The sequence below is a fragment of the Taudactylus pleione genome, unplaced genomic scaffold (assembly GCF_031769625.1).
Source record: "Taudactylus pleione unplaced genomic scaffold, aTauple2 ptg000376l, whole genome shotgun sequence".
Taxonomy (NCBI): domain Eukaryota; kingdom Metazoa; phylum Chordata; class Amphibia; order Anura; family Myobatrachidae; genus Taudactylus; species Taudactylus pleione.
The window spans coordinates 638,390-656,318 of NW_028284777.1; the positions used below are offsets into that span (position 1 = coordinate 638,390).

Below are 17,929 nucleotides of genomic sequence, written 5' to 3' on the forward strand. Positions count from 1 at the left end.
GGACAAGTTAAACAAATAAAGGCTGTAGGTGTACTTTAGGGTCCAGTCTTCAACCCGGGCAACGCCGGGTATCCCAATTGGTACTAAATAAGTAACAAATAAAATAGGCAACACAATTACAAATAAAACAGTAACATAAAACCACTGATGTTAAAACAGTATATCTTGCAGCAGGGTATATTGAAATAGGCATATACAGTAGATCCTGATACTGCAGGATTTGCAATACACATAAGTACCTAAAGAATCAGATATGAAACACAAATGCAGATAAAAATAAACATGAAACTAGGCTATTGATATATCATGCAGCAGTGTGTATTCGAATAGGCATATAACTCATGTTGCATGTAACTACGCCGCGTCTTTCACTGCATCGTTCATCCCATCTGACATGTAGGATACAGAGGGGATGATGCAATGAACGATCGCTGGGAATGGCAGATCGTGCATACACACTATACGATGGATCTTATTGTGTGGACCCAGTTTTAAACAAGGGTGCTATTGATTTAATGTTGGGGCAGTTTGGGAGAGGAATAATTCACATTATTATGCTTTCTAGAAGTTGAATTGTAGTTTATTGATCATGTCCATCATGCATCTTAACATTTGTGCATACTCTCTAGCCAGCAAGTACAGTATTCAAAAAAGATATCACTCTAAATTATACATACACTTTCCGTTTTACATAACCTCATTGTAGGGGAAAAAATCTTTTGGAAAATCAACACATGCACCATGTTACTTGACTGAATCCATGTGCCAGTTCTCCTTAATACATTACACACAGTCTAATGGTGCATACACACGGTCAGATATGTCAGATGAATGATTTTTCCCTGTATTAAAATGAATGGAATTGTCCAAAACTGTCTGCAAACACATCAGATGTCAGATATCGTTATCTGACAACCGGAAACGCACATCGATCATCTGACAAACGTCTGATTTTCCTTCAGATATGAACGATTGAACAATTTTTAAAATAGTTATTGTACAGATCTGAAGGAAAATCTGACCGTGTGTATGCACCATAAGAGGGCTGATTTAAGAATATTTCTCCTATGTTCAAGGAATCATGCTTTTAGGCTTCTGACTGTTCTGCCTACATACTTTATGTGACAACTGCATTTCAGTAAGTATATAACATAAGAACTATTGTAATTAGTGAAGGATTTAATAGGAAACATTTTGTCTGTGTTGCTAGATGCTAGATGTAAAGATCTAAAATATCTAAACAATCTGGCATATGACTGAGTGATGTATCGTTACACATTCTTAAAATTAGTGTTGATGTGGCGCCGAATATTCTGTGATGTTTGGCTGTGCACGTATACACCTATTATGATAGGCTTAGCATTGCTATTTTTCCTGCACTTTTCTATGTAGAGCAAGGAAAAACTAGGTATGTTGCTGGTCTCTATGAGCTGTTCTGGAACGTGGCCAAGCTGCATATTGTATTGCCTCCTAAATGATTGCCTCCTAAATGATTCCATAAAGATGTACTGGGGCGGCCTGGGAATTTAAAGCGGCCCTGGAAAAGACTCTGAAAGTGGCCCTGAATGTGCGTGCACCAAAGGAGCACTTCTAGAAAAGTGGGTGTGGCCTGATGTGAAATGCCATGCCCGCAAGCAACTCTCCCTATTTTAGTCATGCTGAGGGCATGCCCGCCGTTCCAGGAGCTGATGGCCATGCCCAGAGTCCATCTCTTCAGTGAATAGGTACAGCAAGCATGTGAATTAATATTTTCTTACCTATATAATTTCTCTGCAATGGGGAACCTCTAAAGAAATTGATCCTCCCAGGACAGGAAGTGTATTGAGTCGGTATTCACTATTCATGCAGCAGATCACATGGTCTGGAAGTTGTCTGTTGTGTCGCAATAAAGCCAATGTCATCATTATGCAACAGAGGTTCAACCAGATAGTAACAGAAGTTTTGGGGCAGAACAAAATGTGAGTTTCCCATATCAAACAATTTTATATGAATAAAATATATTTGTTCATATGGTACTATTTGCATCAGTAACATGGTTTCATTAGAATTGTTGTCTTACTGATGATTACTGTCCCCCAGTCTTTTCTTCTAATTGTACCAGCAGTCCTATCATCCTCTATGTGTGTCTCCAGCCCATCCCCCATGTGTCTCTCCAGCGCCACCCCCTGCTTCTCTCCAGCACCATCCTTCTGTGTCTCCCCAATGACATCATCCTGCATCTCCCCAGCGCCATCATCCTGCCCTAGCATGAAATAGCCCCCCTCCTCCACAGACATATCAACATGTCCCCTTAGCACAAAATTACCCAGCCCCACAGACAGATCATAATCTCACCCTAGTACAGCAGACCCCCTTCCCCCTCAGGCATATCATCATCTCCCCCTATTACAGCAAACCCCCCTCCCCCTCAGACATCATAATCTCCCCTAGCACAGAATAGCCCTTTTCAGACAGATCATTTCCCCTTACCCCAGTATAACCCCCCACCAGCCAGATCATCTCCCCTGACCCCCTAGTACAGCAGATCCCCCATTGCCCTCAGACAGATCCTCTTCCATTAGCAAAAATTAGCTCCTTCTGACTCTCCCACCCAGACAGATCATCTCTCCTTAGTACAGAACAACCCCCAATCCCCCTCTCAGATCCCCCTAATACAGATGAGAGATATCTCTCCAGACTCCATCTCCCTATCAGCCTGACCTGTCACCACCTGACACAGTCCTTCAGGTGCCCGTGGTAGTGTCTGAGTCTCCCAGGCAACCAGCTCAGCCCCGTTGTTCCTACTGCACTGTGGGCCAGCTTCCCCGGCCAGGGATCTCATGATTTTTAAATAAACCCCCAGCCCAGATGCTGGGCTGTCTACCAGGCACTGCAGTCAGCCCAATTGTCTCCTCTCCACTCTGCATCCCCAGGTTGTGGAGGGGAGACAATCGGGGTGACTGCCTGGGTGGCCCCCGACTCCGCAACTTACTCCACACCAGCACCTGCGGATCTGCGCCTGGCCAGTGCTTCACTGCACTTCTCCTCACTGTCACCACAGCGTCCGACACAGCACAGCAGGTATACTGTGTGGGGTTTTAATAGGAAAGTCTCTTCTCGCGATAGAGGCTTGGGCGGGCCGCTGACAGTGACAGGCAGCCGGGCCAAGCTGCCTGTCATGCTAATAAAAATAAAAGCCGTGTGGCGTTATTCGGGGGGCGGAGCCACAATTGAGAATCAGCTCCACAAACCATTTGGCCCACCAGGATTTTTCCCGCAAAAGGGCCAATCCGCCCCTGCTCTAAGGTATGTACAGTATGTACTCACTCTCACTGCCTAATATTCTTGAGTCAGGACTTCACGCATAATTGACGACTTTACAGAACTCCTCCACAGGAGCAGCCCGTAGAAGAATTCTGCAAACATTTTCGGGGGACTATAGACGTCATTAAAAAGAGACAGCGAAAAGACTGCAATTTGTGGATCTGCAAGGAGGGGGTGGGGCTAAATAACGCAATTTGCGTAATTTAGCCCCGCCCCCTCCTGATGGACCCATGAAGTCCTAGTAAAATCTTCACTAGGAAGTGAGCAGGATATGGGAGATCTGCCTACACCTTCGGTGGTGCGGGGGCTACCCGAAAAAATCAGGAGCCTCCCACGACTTCCGGGAGAGTAGGCAAGTATGACTTCACGTGAATATGAAAAGGGTGGCTTCTTTGTCCGTTATGACCACGCCATCCATTCATCGACACCGCTGCACTGCTTGATATGCAGAGCAGAGCCAGCAGTGACAGAGAGTATCCCTAAACCTCCCAAAAGCCAGTGGGACACTGTGGTCAGCAGGGCAGTGCCTGAAAAGTAGGACTGTCCTGCTAAAATCGGGACGGTTGGGAGGTATGACTTCTCCACCAGTACAGGTCCAAATCTGTGAAATAATTTCAGACATGAATAAAATAAGCATCTGAGCACTTGTCCAGTTTATGGAAGCTACTAAAAATCTTGTATGCACATGTGACTGAAAAAATTTAATACCTGGTTGGAGGGTCAGGTACCTCATAAGGGGTAAATTAAATGAGAAATCTTGGATCTTAAATTGAATTAATAGAAATGTAAGTTAGTATATGTAGGATAGAAAAGTTGAATACTGTGCAAAACAAATGGCATGTACTAATGTTTTCACAGTGCGCTAATTGCTTAAGTCTGCTTTTGGCAACTGAAGGTGCCTACACACATAGCGTTTTTTTTCCCGGTCTGGTCGATTCCGACAACTTGGAACGACAGATCGGGTAAAAAATGCCCAAATCGTGAGTCCCCACTCACGATGCGCGCCCCCGCTGGTCGCACATTGCATCTTCAGATCTGCCGTGCAGTATGGCAGGTCTGACAATCTAGGAATGACAAGGCACTGTAAAAAAAAAGTCTGGCTGCAGGAGATCGTATGAAGATTGGACAGCAATGTGTGCTGGTTGTGTGCTGAGCTGCCGGGGAGAGTTTAAAGGGAAATCGGACAAATAGTCAGATCATAAGTATATCGGTATGTGTGTGGGCACCTTAACAATCTTGGGGGTCTAGTTACTAAGCAGTGTTAGGAGACAGAGTGAAAAGTGATAAGGTGCCAGCCAATCAGCTCCCAACTGTTATTTCTCAAACACAGTGAGATGGCAGTTGGGAGCTGATTGGCTGGCACCTTATCACTTATCACTTTTCACTCTGGGCCTGATTCAGACCCGGTCGCAAACGCTGAGCGCTCGCAACCGGGTCAATGGTGGCCCAGAGCGCATGCACGCGACGGAGCCGGCTTCGTCGTGTGCATGTGCGAGACCTGGATAGCGACGGGCAATCCGTCGCTCCGGATCTCGCGCCAAAGAGGGCGTGCTGTCGATGTTGAGTGACAGCACACCCCCTTTGGTGACTGCCCAGACGGAGGCATTCCCATGAGAACGCCTACCGTCTGGGGGCGGCCCCACTGGCATCACAAGTGATGTCAGTGGGAGAGCTTTCAGCTCTGTTTGAGCCGAAAGCTCTCTGGGGCTTGCGGCCACGAGACCCTACCACAAGGGTCTGGTCGCAAGCCCGAAGATCGCGATGGTCTTGACCATCGCAACCATCATCATGACCGCTCGCTATAGCTGTGGGTGGTCACCCACAGCTATGCGAGCGGCCAGGAGGCCGTTCTTAAAAAAAAAAAAAGATCGGCCCTGATTCAGAGCGAGCGCTCTGTCAGAGCGACCGGCTCTGAATCAGGGCCTCTGTCTAACACTGCTAAGTAACTAGACCCCTTGGGGTGATAATAAAGATCATTCTGTTTTTTTTCAAAACTGATGCAAGAACTACTGAACTGATTTTCATGAAAACTGCATCATTTTGTATGGGAAATTCCTAGAAATAACCTGCACTTTGTTTCATCTCAATCCTTCAATTAAATGCTGACAAAAACATTGGCATGTCTGGTAATGGATGGGTGGAGAGGTGCTTTGGTTCCGTGTTCACTTGAACAGGATAGGCTACATAGCAGTCTATGCACACGGCACACAGTGACATTGGTGTGAGTGGTGGGTGAAGCCGCTGCTGGTCACAATGGCAGCTTCCACGACAGGACCCCTCTAATAACAAAAATGTTGGCAGAAGCAATTTCATCGTGGGCGAAGCCACGGGCAACAGTTAGTATATACACTACAATCCATCCATGTTCACTTTGTAAGGAATTCTGGAAATGACATCTTTAGAAAGAAGTAGGTGTCATCCTCCTTATATAATGCCACATTTCCTAGCAGGACACTTTTGTTATTAAAGTATCAGTATACAGAGGGACTTCCAGAGAAGGTTTAATTGGAAAGTGGCTGGATGTATCTTTAAAGTAAAACGAATAAAAACAGCACTGTATAACTTTCGTAGCAAATTATATTAAACTGTTCTTATATATAACAGCAAATGAGGGAGGAATGAAATGAACAGGAGTTTAGGACACAACAATGAGATGTACACTTACAGTGTATGGAAGAGGTGCTGGCAAATAAGCGTGACACTCAGTACTAGATGTCTACTCTATAGATGACCTATTCAGTCCAGGCACACACTGGGAATAGGCGGGTCCCACATCCACCCCGCAGGCTGCCGCTTGGGGTGTCTCCACGGCAACAGGGAAGCGTCCCGGCCAAACCAACGGCACACAGGAGGGGGGCGGAGAGTATCACATATCCCCCAGCGCCATCATTCATAGAGAGTCCTGGATGTGACCGGTTACTGGGCGGCCAGGTGAGACTCCATGTTTAGCTATGTATACGTGTGGGTCAGTGGGAGCAGCTCAATGTATAGGCATATATAAGAGGGATTGGATGAAAACCGGAACGATGGAGTTGCTTCCACTTGGCTCTCACGTTACTGCTGCTAGTGCTGATGCATGTTGCACCTGTCCTGAGCAGGGGAATCTTCACTGGGGTCCAGGAAACCGAGTCATTAAGTGCATTTTCCTATTGAAAACCTTTCACAATAACATCTTTATCATACTATTGATGTGCAAAGTAGTGTCTGTGCTGTATAGGGGGGAGAATGAGGGGACATTAGTGCTGCACATGAGCAGGGGCGCCAAGAGGGGGGGGGGTGGGTACAGATTACCTGGGCCCGGGCATGGCAGGGGGCCCGGGCCGCCCGCAGCACATCACTTTTTTTTTTATGTCATCTTGCCTGTGTATATATATTATATGTGTTTATAGGGGCCCCCACAAGGTTGTTGTCCTGGGGCCCCTGCAGACCTTAATCCGGCCCTGTATGTGTCTGTCACAGGGTCACACAGACAGTGCACTATCACTCACGAGTCACTTGTCTTGCAGGGCAGAATGCAGCTGCGGAGCTGGTGCTCTCGCGAGATGATGACGTCATCATCTCACGAGGCTCTCAGTATCAGTTCCAGGCTCCGAGCGGTGGGCGGAGTTGATATTGAGAGGGAGGGAGGAAGAGGACCGCGGGCAGCCTACAGTATGTGACAGACAGTGAGTCGGACTGTCACTATGAAGGGAAGAGCCAAGCGCACTACTGACTGGCTGCTAGGTTGTCGCTGCAAATCTGTGTAAGTGGACTTTGATACTGTGATCCTGTTGCAAGTTGTAAATCTATGAATGCTATATAATTTATATATATAATGCATCACCATTAGTGTATATTAATAATTATATATGATATATCTAATACACAGTAATGATTGCAATATATATATATTTATATGCAGGGCTGCCAAGAGAAATCCTGGGCCCCGGTACAGCAACTTCCCAGGGCCCCCCCTGGAGGGGTGTGGCCACAGCATGTTAGGGACAGGGCTGCACCTCTTTGGGGGCGTGTCTAGCATGTGAGAAGCACCCACAGGAGCATGACATGGCTACCAGCAGCTGGGACATAAGTATTCACTATGAAGATCATACCTCCCAACAATGGTGATTCAGCGGTCGCCCCAAAAAAGGGGCATGATATGATGACAAGTACCCGTTACATCACTCCAAGGACAAGCCCAGCATCACCGGAGATGCTGGGCTTCCCCCAGGCCCTGCACGCACAGTGAAGAGATGATGTGCGCATGCGCACGGCATTTATTCACCCGCCAGCGGTGAAATTAATTTCTCCTAACACTGCGGCCCGCGGGTGGGACGGCGGGACCGTACCTAAATAGAGGGAGGGAGAGGGAAATCTATCCACACATATGTATTACATGTATCCACACATATATATGTGTTTATCATGCACATATAAAATATATATTACACACGTTTAGATAGATGTAACTATTATATACATATTAGACAGTATATATATATATATATATATATATATACACACACACACACACACGTTATATACACATAAATATATATATTGCAATCATTACTGTTTATTAGATATATCATTATTAATATACACTAATGGTGATGCATTATATATATAAATTATATAGCATTCATAGATTTACAACTTGCAACAGGATCACAGTATCAAAGTCCACTTACACAGATTTGCAGCGACAACCTAGCAGCCAGTCAGTAGTGCGCTTGGCTCTTCCCTTCATAATGACAGTCCGACTCACTGTCTGTCACATACTGTAGGCTGCCCGCGGTCCTCTTCCTCCCTCCCTCTCAATATCAACTCCGCCCACTGCTCGGAGCCTGGAACTGATACTGAGAGCCTCGTGAGATGATGACGTCATCATCTCGCGAGAGCACCAGCTCCGCAGCGGCGCGGCTGCATTCTGCCCTGCAAGACAAGTGACTTGTGAGTGATAGTGCACTGTCTGTGTGACCCTGTGACAGACACATACAGGGCCGGATTAAGGTCTGCGGGGGCCCCAGGACAACAACCTTGTGGGGGCCCCTATAAACACATATAATATATATACACAGGCAAGATTAAATAAAAAAAGTGAAGTGCTGCGGGCGGCTCGGGCCCCCTGCCATGCCCAGGTAATCTGTACCCGCTCCCCCCCCTCTTGGCACCCCTGTTTATATGTGTATATAATATGTGTGTGTGTATATATGTATATTATACACACACACACACACACACACAGGTGCATAAATATTGGGACATTGACAGAATTTTCATATTTTGGCCTCTATTCACTACCACAATGGCTTTGAAATGAAACAAACAAGATGTGCTTTAACTGCAGACTTTCAGATTTAATTTAAGGGTAATTACATCCAAATCAGGTGAACGGTGTAGGAATTACAACGGTTTCTATATGTGCCTCCCACTTTTTAAGGGGCCAAAAGTAATGGGACAAACTAAACAATCCTAAATCTAACTTTCACTTTTTAATACTTTGTTGCAAATCCTTTGCAGGCAATTACAGCCTGAAGTCTGGAACGCATAGACATCACCAGACGCTGGGTTTCATCCCTGGTGATGCTCTGCCAGGCCTCTACTACAAATGTCTCCAGTTCCTGCTTGTTCTTGGGACATTTTCCCTTCAGTTTTGTCTTCATCAAGTGAAATGCATGCTCAATCGGATTCAGGTCAAGGGATTGACTTGGCCATTGCATAACATTCCACTTTTTAGCCTTAAAAAAGTCTTTGGTTGCTTTTGCAGTACGCTTTGGGTCATTGTCCATCTGCACTGTGAAGCGCTGTCCAATGAGTTCTAAAGCATTTGACTGAATATGAGGATATAATATTGCCCGAAACACTTCAGAATTAATTCTGCTGCTTTTGTCAGCAGTCACATCATCAATAAATACAAGGGAACCAGTTCCATTGGCAGCCATATATGCCCACGCCATGACACTACCACCACCATGCTTCACTGATGAGGTGGTATGTTTTGGATCATGAGCAGTTCCTTTCCTTCCTATACTCTTCTCTTCCCAACACTCTGGTACAAGTTGATCTTTGTCTCATCTGTCCATAGGATGTTGTTCCAGAACTGTAATGGCTTTTTTAGATGTTGTTTGGCAAACTCTAATCTGGTCTTCCTGTTTTTGAGGCTCACCAATGGTTTACATCTTGTGGTGAACCCTCTATATCCACTCTTGTGAAGTCTTCTCTTGATTGTTGACTTTGACACATATACACCTACCTCCTGGAGAGTGTTCTTGAATTGGCCAACTGTTGTGAAGGGGTTTTTCTTCACCAGGGAAATAATTCTTCTGTCATCCACCACAGATGTTTTCCGTGGTCTTCTGGGTCTTTTGGTGTTGCTGAGCTCTCCGGTGCGTTCTTTCTTTTTAAGAATGTTCCAAACAGTTGATTTGGCCACACCTAATGTTTTTGCTATCTCTCTGGGTTTGTTTTGATTTTTCAGCCTAATGATGGCTTGCTTCACTGATAGTGACAGCTCTTTAGATCTCATATTGAGAGTCGACAGCAACTGATTCCAAATGCAAATGTCACACCTAGAATCAACTCCAGACCTTTTACCTGCTTAATTGATAATGAAATAACGAGGGAATAGCCCACACCTGTCCATGAAATAGCTTTTGAGTCGATAGTCCCATTACCTTTGGCCCCTTAAAAAGTGGGAGGCACATATAGAAACCGTTGTAATTCCTGCACCATTCACCTGATTTGGATGTAATTACCCTCAAATTAAATCTGAAAGTCTGCAGTTAAAGCACATCTTGTTTGTTTCATTTCAAAGCCATTGTGGTGGTGGAGGCTAAAATATGAAAATTCTGTCAATGTCCCAATATTTATGCACCTGACTGTGTATATATATATATATATATATATATATATATACTGTCTAATATGTATATAATAGTTATATCTATCTAAACGTGTGTAATATATATTTTATATGTGTGGATAAATGTAAAACATATGTGTGGATAGATTTCCCTCTCTCTCCCTCTCCCTCTCCCTCTCCCTCTCTCTCCCTATATTTAGGTATGGTCCCGCCGTTCCACGCGCGGGCCGCAGTGTTAAGAGAAATCAATTTCACCGCTGGCGGGTGAATAAATGCCGTGCGCATACGCACATCATCTCTTCACTGTGCATGCAGGGCCTGGGGGAAGCCCAGCATCTCCGGGGATGCTGGGCTCGCCCTTGGAGTGATGTAACGGGTACTTGTCATCATACCATGCCCCTTTTTTGGGGCGACCGCTGAATCACCATTGTTGGGAGGTATGATCTTCATAGTGAATACTTATGTCCCAGCTACTGGTAGCCATGTCATGCTCCTGTGGGTGCTTCTCACATGCTAGACACGCCCCCAAATAGGTGCAGCCCTCTCCCTAACATGCTGTGGCCACACCCCTCCAGGGGGGACCCTGGGAAGTTGCTGTACTGGGGCCCAGGATTTCTCTTGGCAGCCCTGCACATGAGGCTACTGTTACAGGGGATCAACAGGTTCAGGAAGCAGGGGATCATGTGCAACTAATATTTTACTTTTATTCAGTGTTGTATTTTGGTGACCCGAAATAGTATCTTAAAGATGCATCACTGCATGATTGGATTGTGTAATTTGCGGGATTTAATATTTTAACATTTGGGGGTTTATTCATGTTAATTATCGGGTTCTGAGCGGAAACTGCTTATTATCATACTAACTCCCGTTGAGCGCTGTGAGATTCGTCATTGAGACAGCTGATCCAAAAATCAGTTGTCTCCCCGAACGGCTTCGCCTAAACTAGAGTTCACACATGCACACAAAGCCCCGTGGACCGGTGGGAGGAGCCCGACAGGGGCGGAGGAATCAAAAGGGTTCCTCTTCGCAACCTGGGACTAGCAGCATGAGCGGCGACTGCAGGAGCAAATGCCATCTAAAGTGGAAGGCCCAGAACAGGCTCCCTGGGTCAAAGTTCTGCCTGGCGCACTCAGCTGTCCAGGACCGCAACCACTCCATTAGTAATCCCAGACCAGTTGCCACCCCTCTGAAGTTTTCATCCAAATCCATCTAGTGGAAGGCCTAGAACAGGCTCCCTGGATCAAAGTTCTGCCCAGGGTACACCAACAGACGGTCCGACCGGGACCCTAACCCCCCTAAAACCTGACCAGGATCCAACTGGAACACCTCACGTTGGTTTCATCCCAATTGGTACAGGGGTGTCCGAATGCATAACCAGACAGACAAACAAATAGACCAATGAATTTTATATATAAGACTGGGTTATAGTCACCAGAGTCTAAATTCCCGACGGCTGTATCCCGACAAGGGATATAAGATAGGCGTTGAAATAAAGACACCTATCTTAATCCCAATGCCGGAACACAGAAGGACAGCTTCCCGAACTAGGTAAGTCGGGGTGTCCTTAGTGTTAGCCATGGGGGGGGGGGTTTAGGTTTACTTTACATAGCGGGGTTAGCATTAGGGACTCTAGGGGGGAGGGTTAGGCACCACTGTGGGGGTGGTTAGGCACTAAGGGGGGAGAGTTAGGTTTAGGCATGGAGGGGGGAAGGTTAGTTTTAGGCACTAACGGTTAGGGTGCGAGGTGGGGAGGGTTAGGCTACAAGCAGGGAGGGGTAGGGGGGAGGGTAAGTATACTTATCCGACCACTGATGGGCTACCAACCATCGGGATGCCGCTGTCGGTATTGTGACAGGAGGCATCCCGACAGCCGGCATTGCATACCGATTCCATAAGATGAATGCATTGCACATGTGATAGGGCACCCTGGTACTGACCGCCAGTTTCTAAAGCTCAATGAGAATTGCATTAGGTCTAGTAAAGGCGAAATACTGTACATGCATTGTATAAATAATTCAACTGTCTAAGCCAGAGGTTCACAAACGTGGTCCTGAAGGCTCCCCAACAGTTCAGGTTTTAGAGATATCCATGGTTGAGCACAGCTGACTTAATTAGTGCCTCAGTCAATTTGATCTACCACCTGTGCTCAACCATGGATATCTCTAAAACATGAACTGTTGGGGAGCCTTGAGGATCGTGTTTGGGAACCTCTGGTCTAAGCCCTTACCACTGGGATGACTTAATTGTAGTTTAGTGAATGAATGCAGAGCTACAATTCCATTCCAATCACTGGCAGAAACTGTGTTCATTATGGTAAAGCCCACCATCAACAATAGGAGGGAGGGGACATGACCACCCACTTTAATTGTCAGGAGGGCGAATCTTGTTGTAATTTATATAGAAGTGAACCAAGTACACATGTTCATCAGTGGTCCAGCCCCACCAGGTAACTGACCCTCTAATAGAGTTAAGCTGGCCACACACTAGACCAACTTACATCCAACCAGCCAACTAGTTGATTGGTTGGAATGAAAACCTGGTAAGGTATGAAAGCAAATGACAATCAGCAATTTGCTCCCAAATGCCGGAAAATGGACAAAAACTGTTGTTTGAACAAATTGTTTAGATCAAACATTTAACAAACTTGTCTGACGACCATTTTCATCTGTTTTCTGGTATTTAGGAGCAAATTGCTGATCATCATTTGCTCCCATTCCTTACCAGATTTTCATTCCAACCAATCAACTAGTTGGATGGTTGGATAAAAGTTGGTCTAGTGTGTAGCCAGCTTAACAGTCTGGAATCTGAGACCTAGGGGTATATTTACTAAAGTGCAGGTTTTTAGAAGTGGAGTTGTTGCCCATAAGCAAACAATCAGATTTTAGCTATCTTCTAGAAAGTGCTAGATAGATGCTAAGTAATATCTGATTGGTTGCTATAGGTAACAACTCCACTTCTAAAAACCTGCACTTTAGTAAACAGTGAGCTTGGGTTGAGAGGTGGAGAAAATGTTTGAGGGCAGATGGTGAATATTTTGAGTAGAGTCATTCTGTTACTAAGAGGGGTATTCAATTTGAAACGTAAACTTCGCTGTCGAAGTTTACGTTTCATATCGGAGATTTTTCTGGGATAAAGTATCGGGCGCGCGCCCACTTTATCACCGTATTCAATATCAAATCTACGAAAACGGGAAGGTGCGAAGTGGGATTTGCGTAAAAAAATGAAATTTTCCTTGAAAAAATTGTAGGACCCCCCTAAAGTTGTAAAAACATGGGGGATCACTATGGGTACCCCCGTTTTAGCCTGCAAATGAAAGTCGGGGATTTAAATAGCCGCAGCAGGTGTTTTTTCCCGACATTGAAGAAGTGTTGCAGAAGAGCACTTAGGTTATTTTTTTTGTTTTTTTAAGTGGTTCCCATTTTTTTTTTTTTTCACCCCAATTTTTTAATAAATTTTTTGGGGTGTCCCTATTTTTTTAAAACTTTTTTTGACACAGTTCTTTTTAAAATGTCATTCCCAGGGGTGCAGGCTATTTTTTTTAAGCCTGCACCCCTAAACCCCAATTCTGCACTTTTTTCGCCACCTATTCAGTGGTGAAAAGTTATCCCCGTTTTTTTTCAAAGACTTTTCGAACCTGCGAAAAGTCTTTGAAATTGAATACAGTGTAAAACTAAAACCTGCGATAATGACATCATAGGTGCGATATTAACGCAAAAAACTGAGTTTTCGCTTCATATTGAATTCCCCTATAAGACTTCAAAGTATATTACTGCAAATTTTCAAATCTGTATTTATAATAACATTTTAGTTGTGAGCATTTAGGCATTACTTTTTGAACAACCCTCGTATATAGACTGTTATATGTAACAATATTTAACTCCCACAAATTTCAAATATATATAATTAATTGTACTACCAAGATGAAGGGTTCTATTTATCAGACTAATGCTGTTCTTAAACCATGAGAAAACAACTGTTTCCACATGTTTAAGGCAGAATTAGGTTTCACACAGATTTATTAACGTTACTAAGCAGGAGATGATGCCAGTGACTGAACAGTGGGCATACTGTACCTGCTATTTACTAAATAGGCCCCACAGTCTAAAATGTGTTCCCCCAAAGAAGCTAATCATATTAGCCAGTAATGACCAGTTATCCGTGAATCAATTCTGACACTGTGAATTATTTCCTAAATATATATCAAATGGTATCCATCAGAATCCCTTGCAGTAATTCTACCCACTATAATAGTCAACCTCAATGGTGTTTCGTTTCCTGACTCCGATTTCTCCCTCCCTTATTTAAAGATCGGTAACATAAATGTTTTCCACCAGTATTGTAGCAGAGTTATGTTATGAGGGAGTCTATAAATATGAGAAATAGGACCTGATTGTGAGTTGCATGCAATGCAGATGTTCATGGAGTTTAGCGATTATTTTGCTACCGTGCATGTATCTAAGTCACTAAAAACTAGTACAGCGCATGCGTCCCACAAAGTATACACGCAGCTGCAATTGAGACGCACGGTATCAGAAATGTATTGGAAATTCCAGGTCGGTGATTGGGAAGTGGCTATTCAGATGCACTTTACCTTCTACAGTTATATTCCCTATTTTATAATTTAGGGCTGAACTCAATTACCCCTCGTAAACGTCCAGGGCTAAGCAAACAGAGTCCCTTTTTCACTTGAGCGGCTTGTTAATGCCTGTTAAATCAATATGATAACGGTGTTAATGGGCGGCAACTCATAGAAACTCACGGTTTCAGATCATGGATCTTTGCGTTAAGTGCCTCGCTCCACCCGTTATCTGTGGATTTCTTTTTGGTCAGACCCTGATAAAAATCCCCGACAAGTGTAGTCTGCCGGTAGCCTACGGGGCTAATTGAATAGCCACGGGGGAGCAATTAGCACGGGGTAAGTTACTGCGGCTATTTGAATTCCCCCCCTTAAGGTGCCCGAGTGTATGGGCATGATATCAGACAGAGCGAGCACCCATGGGGTCGTACATTGCACCCCTAGATCTTACTGCAGGTTCAGTCGATCTGGGGATGTGATATGCGATCCCATGCAGCGCTGTGGGGGAGGGGGGAGCCGGCATATCAGGCGGGCGGCCACCCATTCGCACCGTGTGTGGGGACCGCCCGATATGTCGGACGTCGGATCGCTCATCGCGTTGCATATCGCACCGTGTATGGCCAGCTTTAGTATCCCAATATTTTTTTTATGAATATGAGTTAGATACATTTCAGCATAATTCTTATAGCGATATCTTTTATGAGAGAACTGTTTCCGCTGATCATCATAATTGAAAAGATAGGATCCGACCTAATGAGCTGAACAGCTGGATCTGTCCTTGTATGGGTATCTCCCTAGAACTGTACACTGCCCCCATGTAACAAAAATCTGAACTACTGCTTACAGCGTTGGAAGAGGGACCTTGTTTATGACTCCCCTATAGACTTCAATAAAAAGGATTTTTAGAGCTTTATGTGGGAGAGAAGGAAATAATCATTAAACAATATTTGGCACCCTGTGATTATCTTGTCTTTTTTCTCATGAATCTGCATTTTGTAGTTTTAGTGAAGGCACCAGATTCAAATATCTAACATGGACTCTGGCACCATATCTTATTGAGAGAGACGGTGTTTAGTGAAGAATGGACTGTACGCTTTGTCACTGTTTATTTTGTAATGTCTCATATTCCTCATAAGGAAAACAAATATATTTGCAAATAATCAATATTAATGCAATGATAGTGGGCTAGTACACTAAATCATGGTTCACCAATTGTTGATAATTTAAGTGTTTAATCCCATATGCCATTTAAAGAGACATATTGTCACAGTTGGATAAAGTAAAGGAATGTTAAGCACCTAGCATATATTGAGACCTCACAGTTCCTACCCTGATTTACTTGCACCATGTTAACAATGCTTGTTGTAACCAGTGATCAGCATATCTATATTTTCTTTCAGATGATACCAGGACAATGACAAGTCAAAACCTCCTAGCATTAAGGTAGTAATAACAATATACATTAACACTGAGTTACACAAGTACATGTATAATGAGGTTAGGAGATGCGTAAATGGGTGTTGTGGTATAAATTAGGCAAACTGGAAAAAAACCCCAGAAAACTGGGTTGGAATTTATGCTTTTATATTTCATGTATTTGTGTGCTGCAAAATGTAGTTCTCATAATATAAAATAGTAAAGTTATAATCGCATGTAAATCTCGGAGGTCATTGGAGCCCGACATCTGAGCCACAGTTTGTTGCCTCTGCTGTCCTCATTTACTTATTATTATTCATCCATTCAATTGCACTACATTTTTCATCAGTGGCTTTTATACTATACTATACTATACAATACTGTGAAAAAGTATTTTCCTGCAGTCTGAGTTTCTGCGTTATTGCATATTTGTCACTGTAATTGTTACCAGATCTTCAACAAATAATAATATAATATAAAAGGTTCCTGAGTGATCAAATAACATAAAATGTTGATACTTTATTTAGTGAAGAGTGTTATGCATCACCCAGTGCCATGTAATTCTCTGGAGACTTCTGTACCACATTTTACTCAAACTCTAGAATAAGCCCTCAATGGAATGGCTCCAGCTACCCATCACACTTCACAAAGACTTAGATGTCAACCATTGCATTCTAAAGTAACAAGACACCTAATAAAAACCTGTCATGTAATGTAGAACATCAGTGTCATAAATCTCGTGCTCCGAGTGACATCATCATACAGATGATATTCAAATCTATCTATCCGCTCAAGATTTGTCACCATTTGTGTTGATTCACCTTCCTCAATGTCTATATGCCATTTCCTCTCTGATATCATCTCGCCACCTCAAACTTAAGCTTTCCAAAATAGAATAGTAATATTTCCACGAGGCAATACATGATATGAACCTGAGGTCACTGTTGATAACACGACAATCAACCCTACCCCTCAAGCTCGCTGCGTATGTGTCATCCTTGACTCTGAATCGTTCTTTGTTCTAAATCCCGTTACATCTTGTTAACATATCCAGAATACTTGCGTATCTTACACAAGAAACTGTAAAAACTCTAATACATGCACTCCTTCTCTTCTGTATTGATTATTGCAATAGGCTCCTTTATTGGTCTTCCTGAAACAGACTTTCACCGCTACAATCTATTTTGAATGCAGCTGTGAGGCTGACCTTCCTTGCTAAACATTCATCTTCTGCTGCTTCCCATCGTCAGTCACTCCATTGGTTACCTGTATTCTACCAAATTCAATATAAAATACTTCCTTTTACACATAAGGCTATTAACCAAACTACACTAACATACATCTCTTGGCTTATCTCAAAATATGTCCCAGCTCGACCACTCTGCTCTGTGCAAGATCTGTGTCTCTCATCTACACATATTACCTGCTCCCATTCACGGTCACAGGACTTTTGGCAGGCTGCACACACTCTGTGGAATGCCCTCCTATGCACAACAAGATTTTCTTCTAGCCTACAAGCCATCAAGCATTCCCTTATAACTCCCCTCTTCAAGCAAGCTTATCAAATTCCAGAACCACCCATGTAACCTCCATAAGCTATCCTACCCAATTACATCCCTTCTATATTGTCCATACATTACTTCACATATTTTCTCTTACTACACTCACACATCCCGCTGACGACAGGCCAACATTCCTGTGTGACTGGATCATACAGCCAACCAAGGACCTCTGCAATCTGGCTGGACCAATATGCAATATATACAGATGTATGCACATACATCTTACTT

The 17,929-nt window shown here is 43.9% G+C and overlaps 1 protein-coding gene across 3 annotated transcripts in view; it reads left to right on the forward strand.

The window, feature by feature from the left end:
* The first annotated feature begins 6,070 nt into the window (after positions 1-6,070).
* Positions 6,071-17,929, forward strand: part of LOC148508125 (coiled-coil domain-containing protein 158-like) — a 100,369-nt gene continuing 88,510 nt past the window's right edge. Inside the window, exons 1-2 of one of the 3 annotated variants that reach the window (XM_088445016.1) lie at positions 6,071-6,234; positions 16,124-16,166. In XM_088445016.1, coding sequence (XP_088301142.1) covers positions 16,138-16,166 — 29 coding nt within the window. In that variant the 5' untranslated portion in view covers positions 6,071-6,234; positions 16,124-16,137. Of the gene's footprint in view, positions 6,235-6,383; positions 6,440-6,962; positions 7,046-16,123; positions 16,167-17,929 lie in introns of those variants that run through there. The other 2 variants (XM_088445018.1, XM_088445017.1) reach the window with 2 other exon arrangements.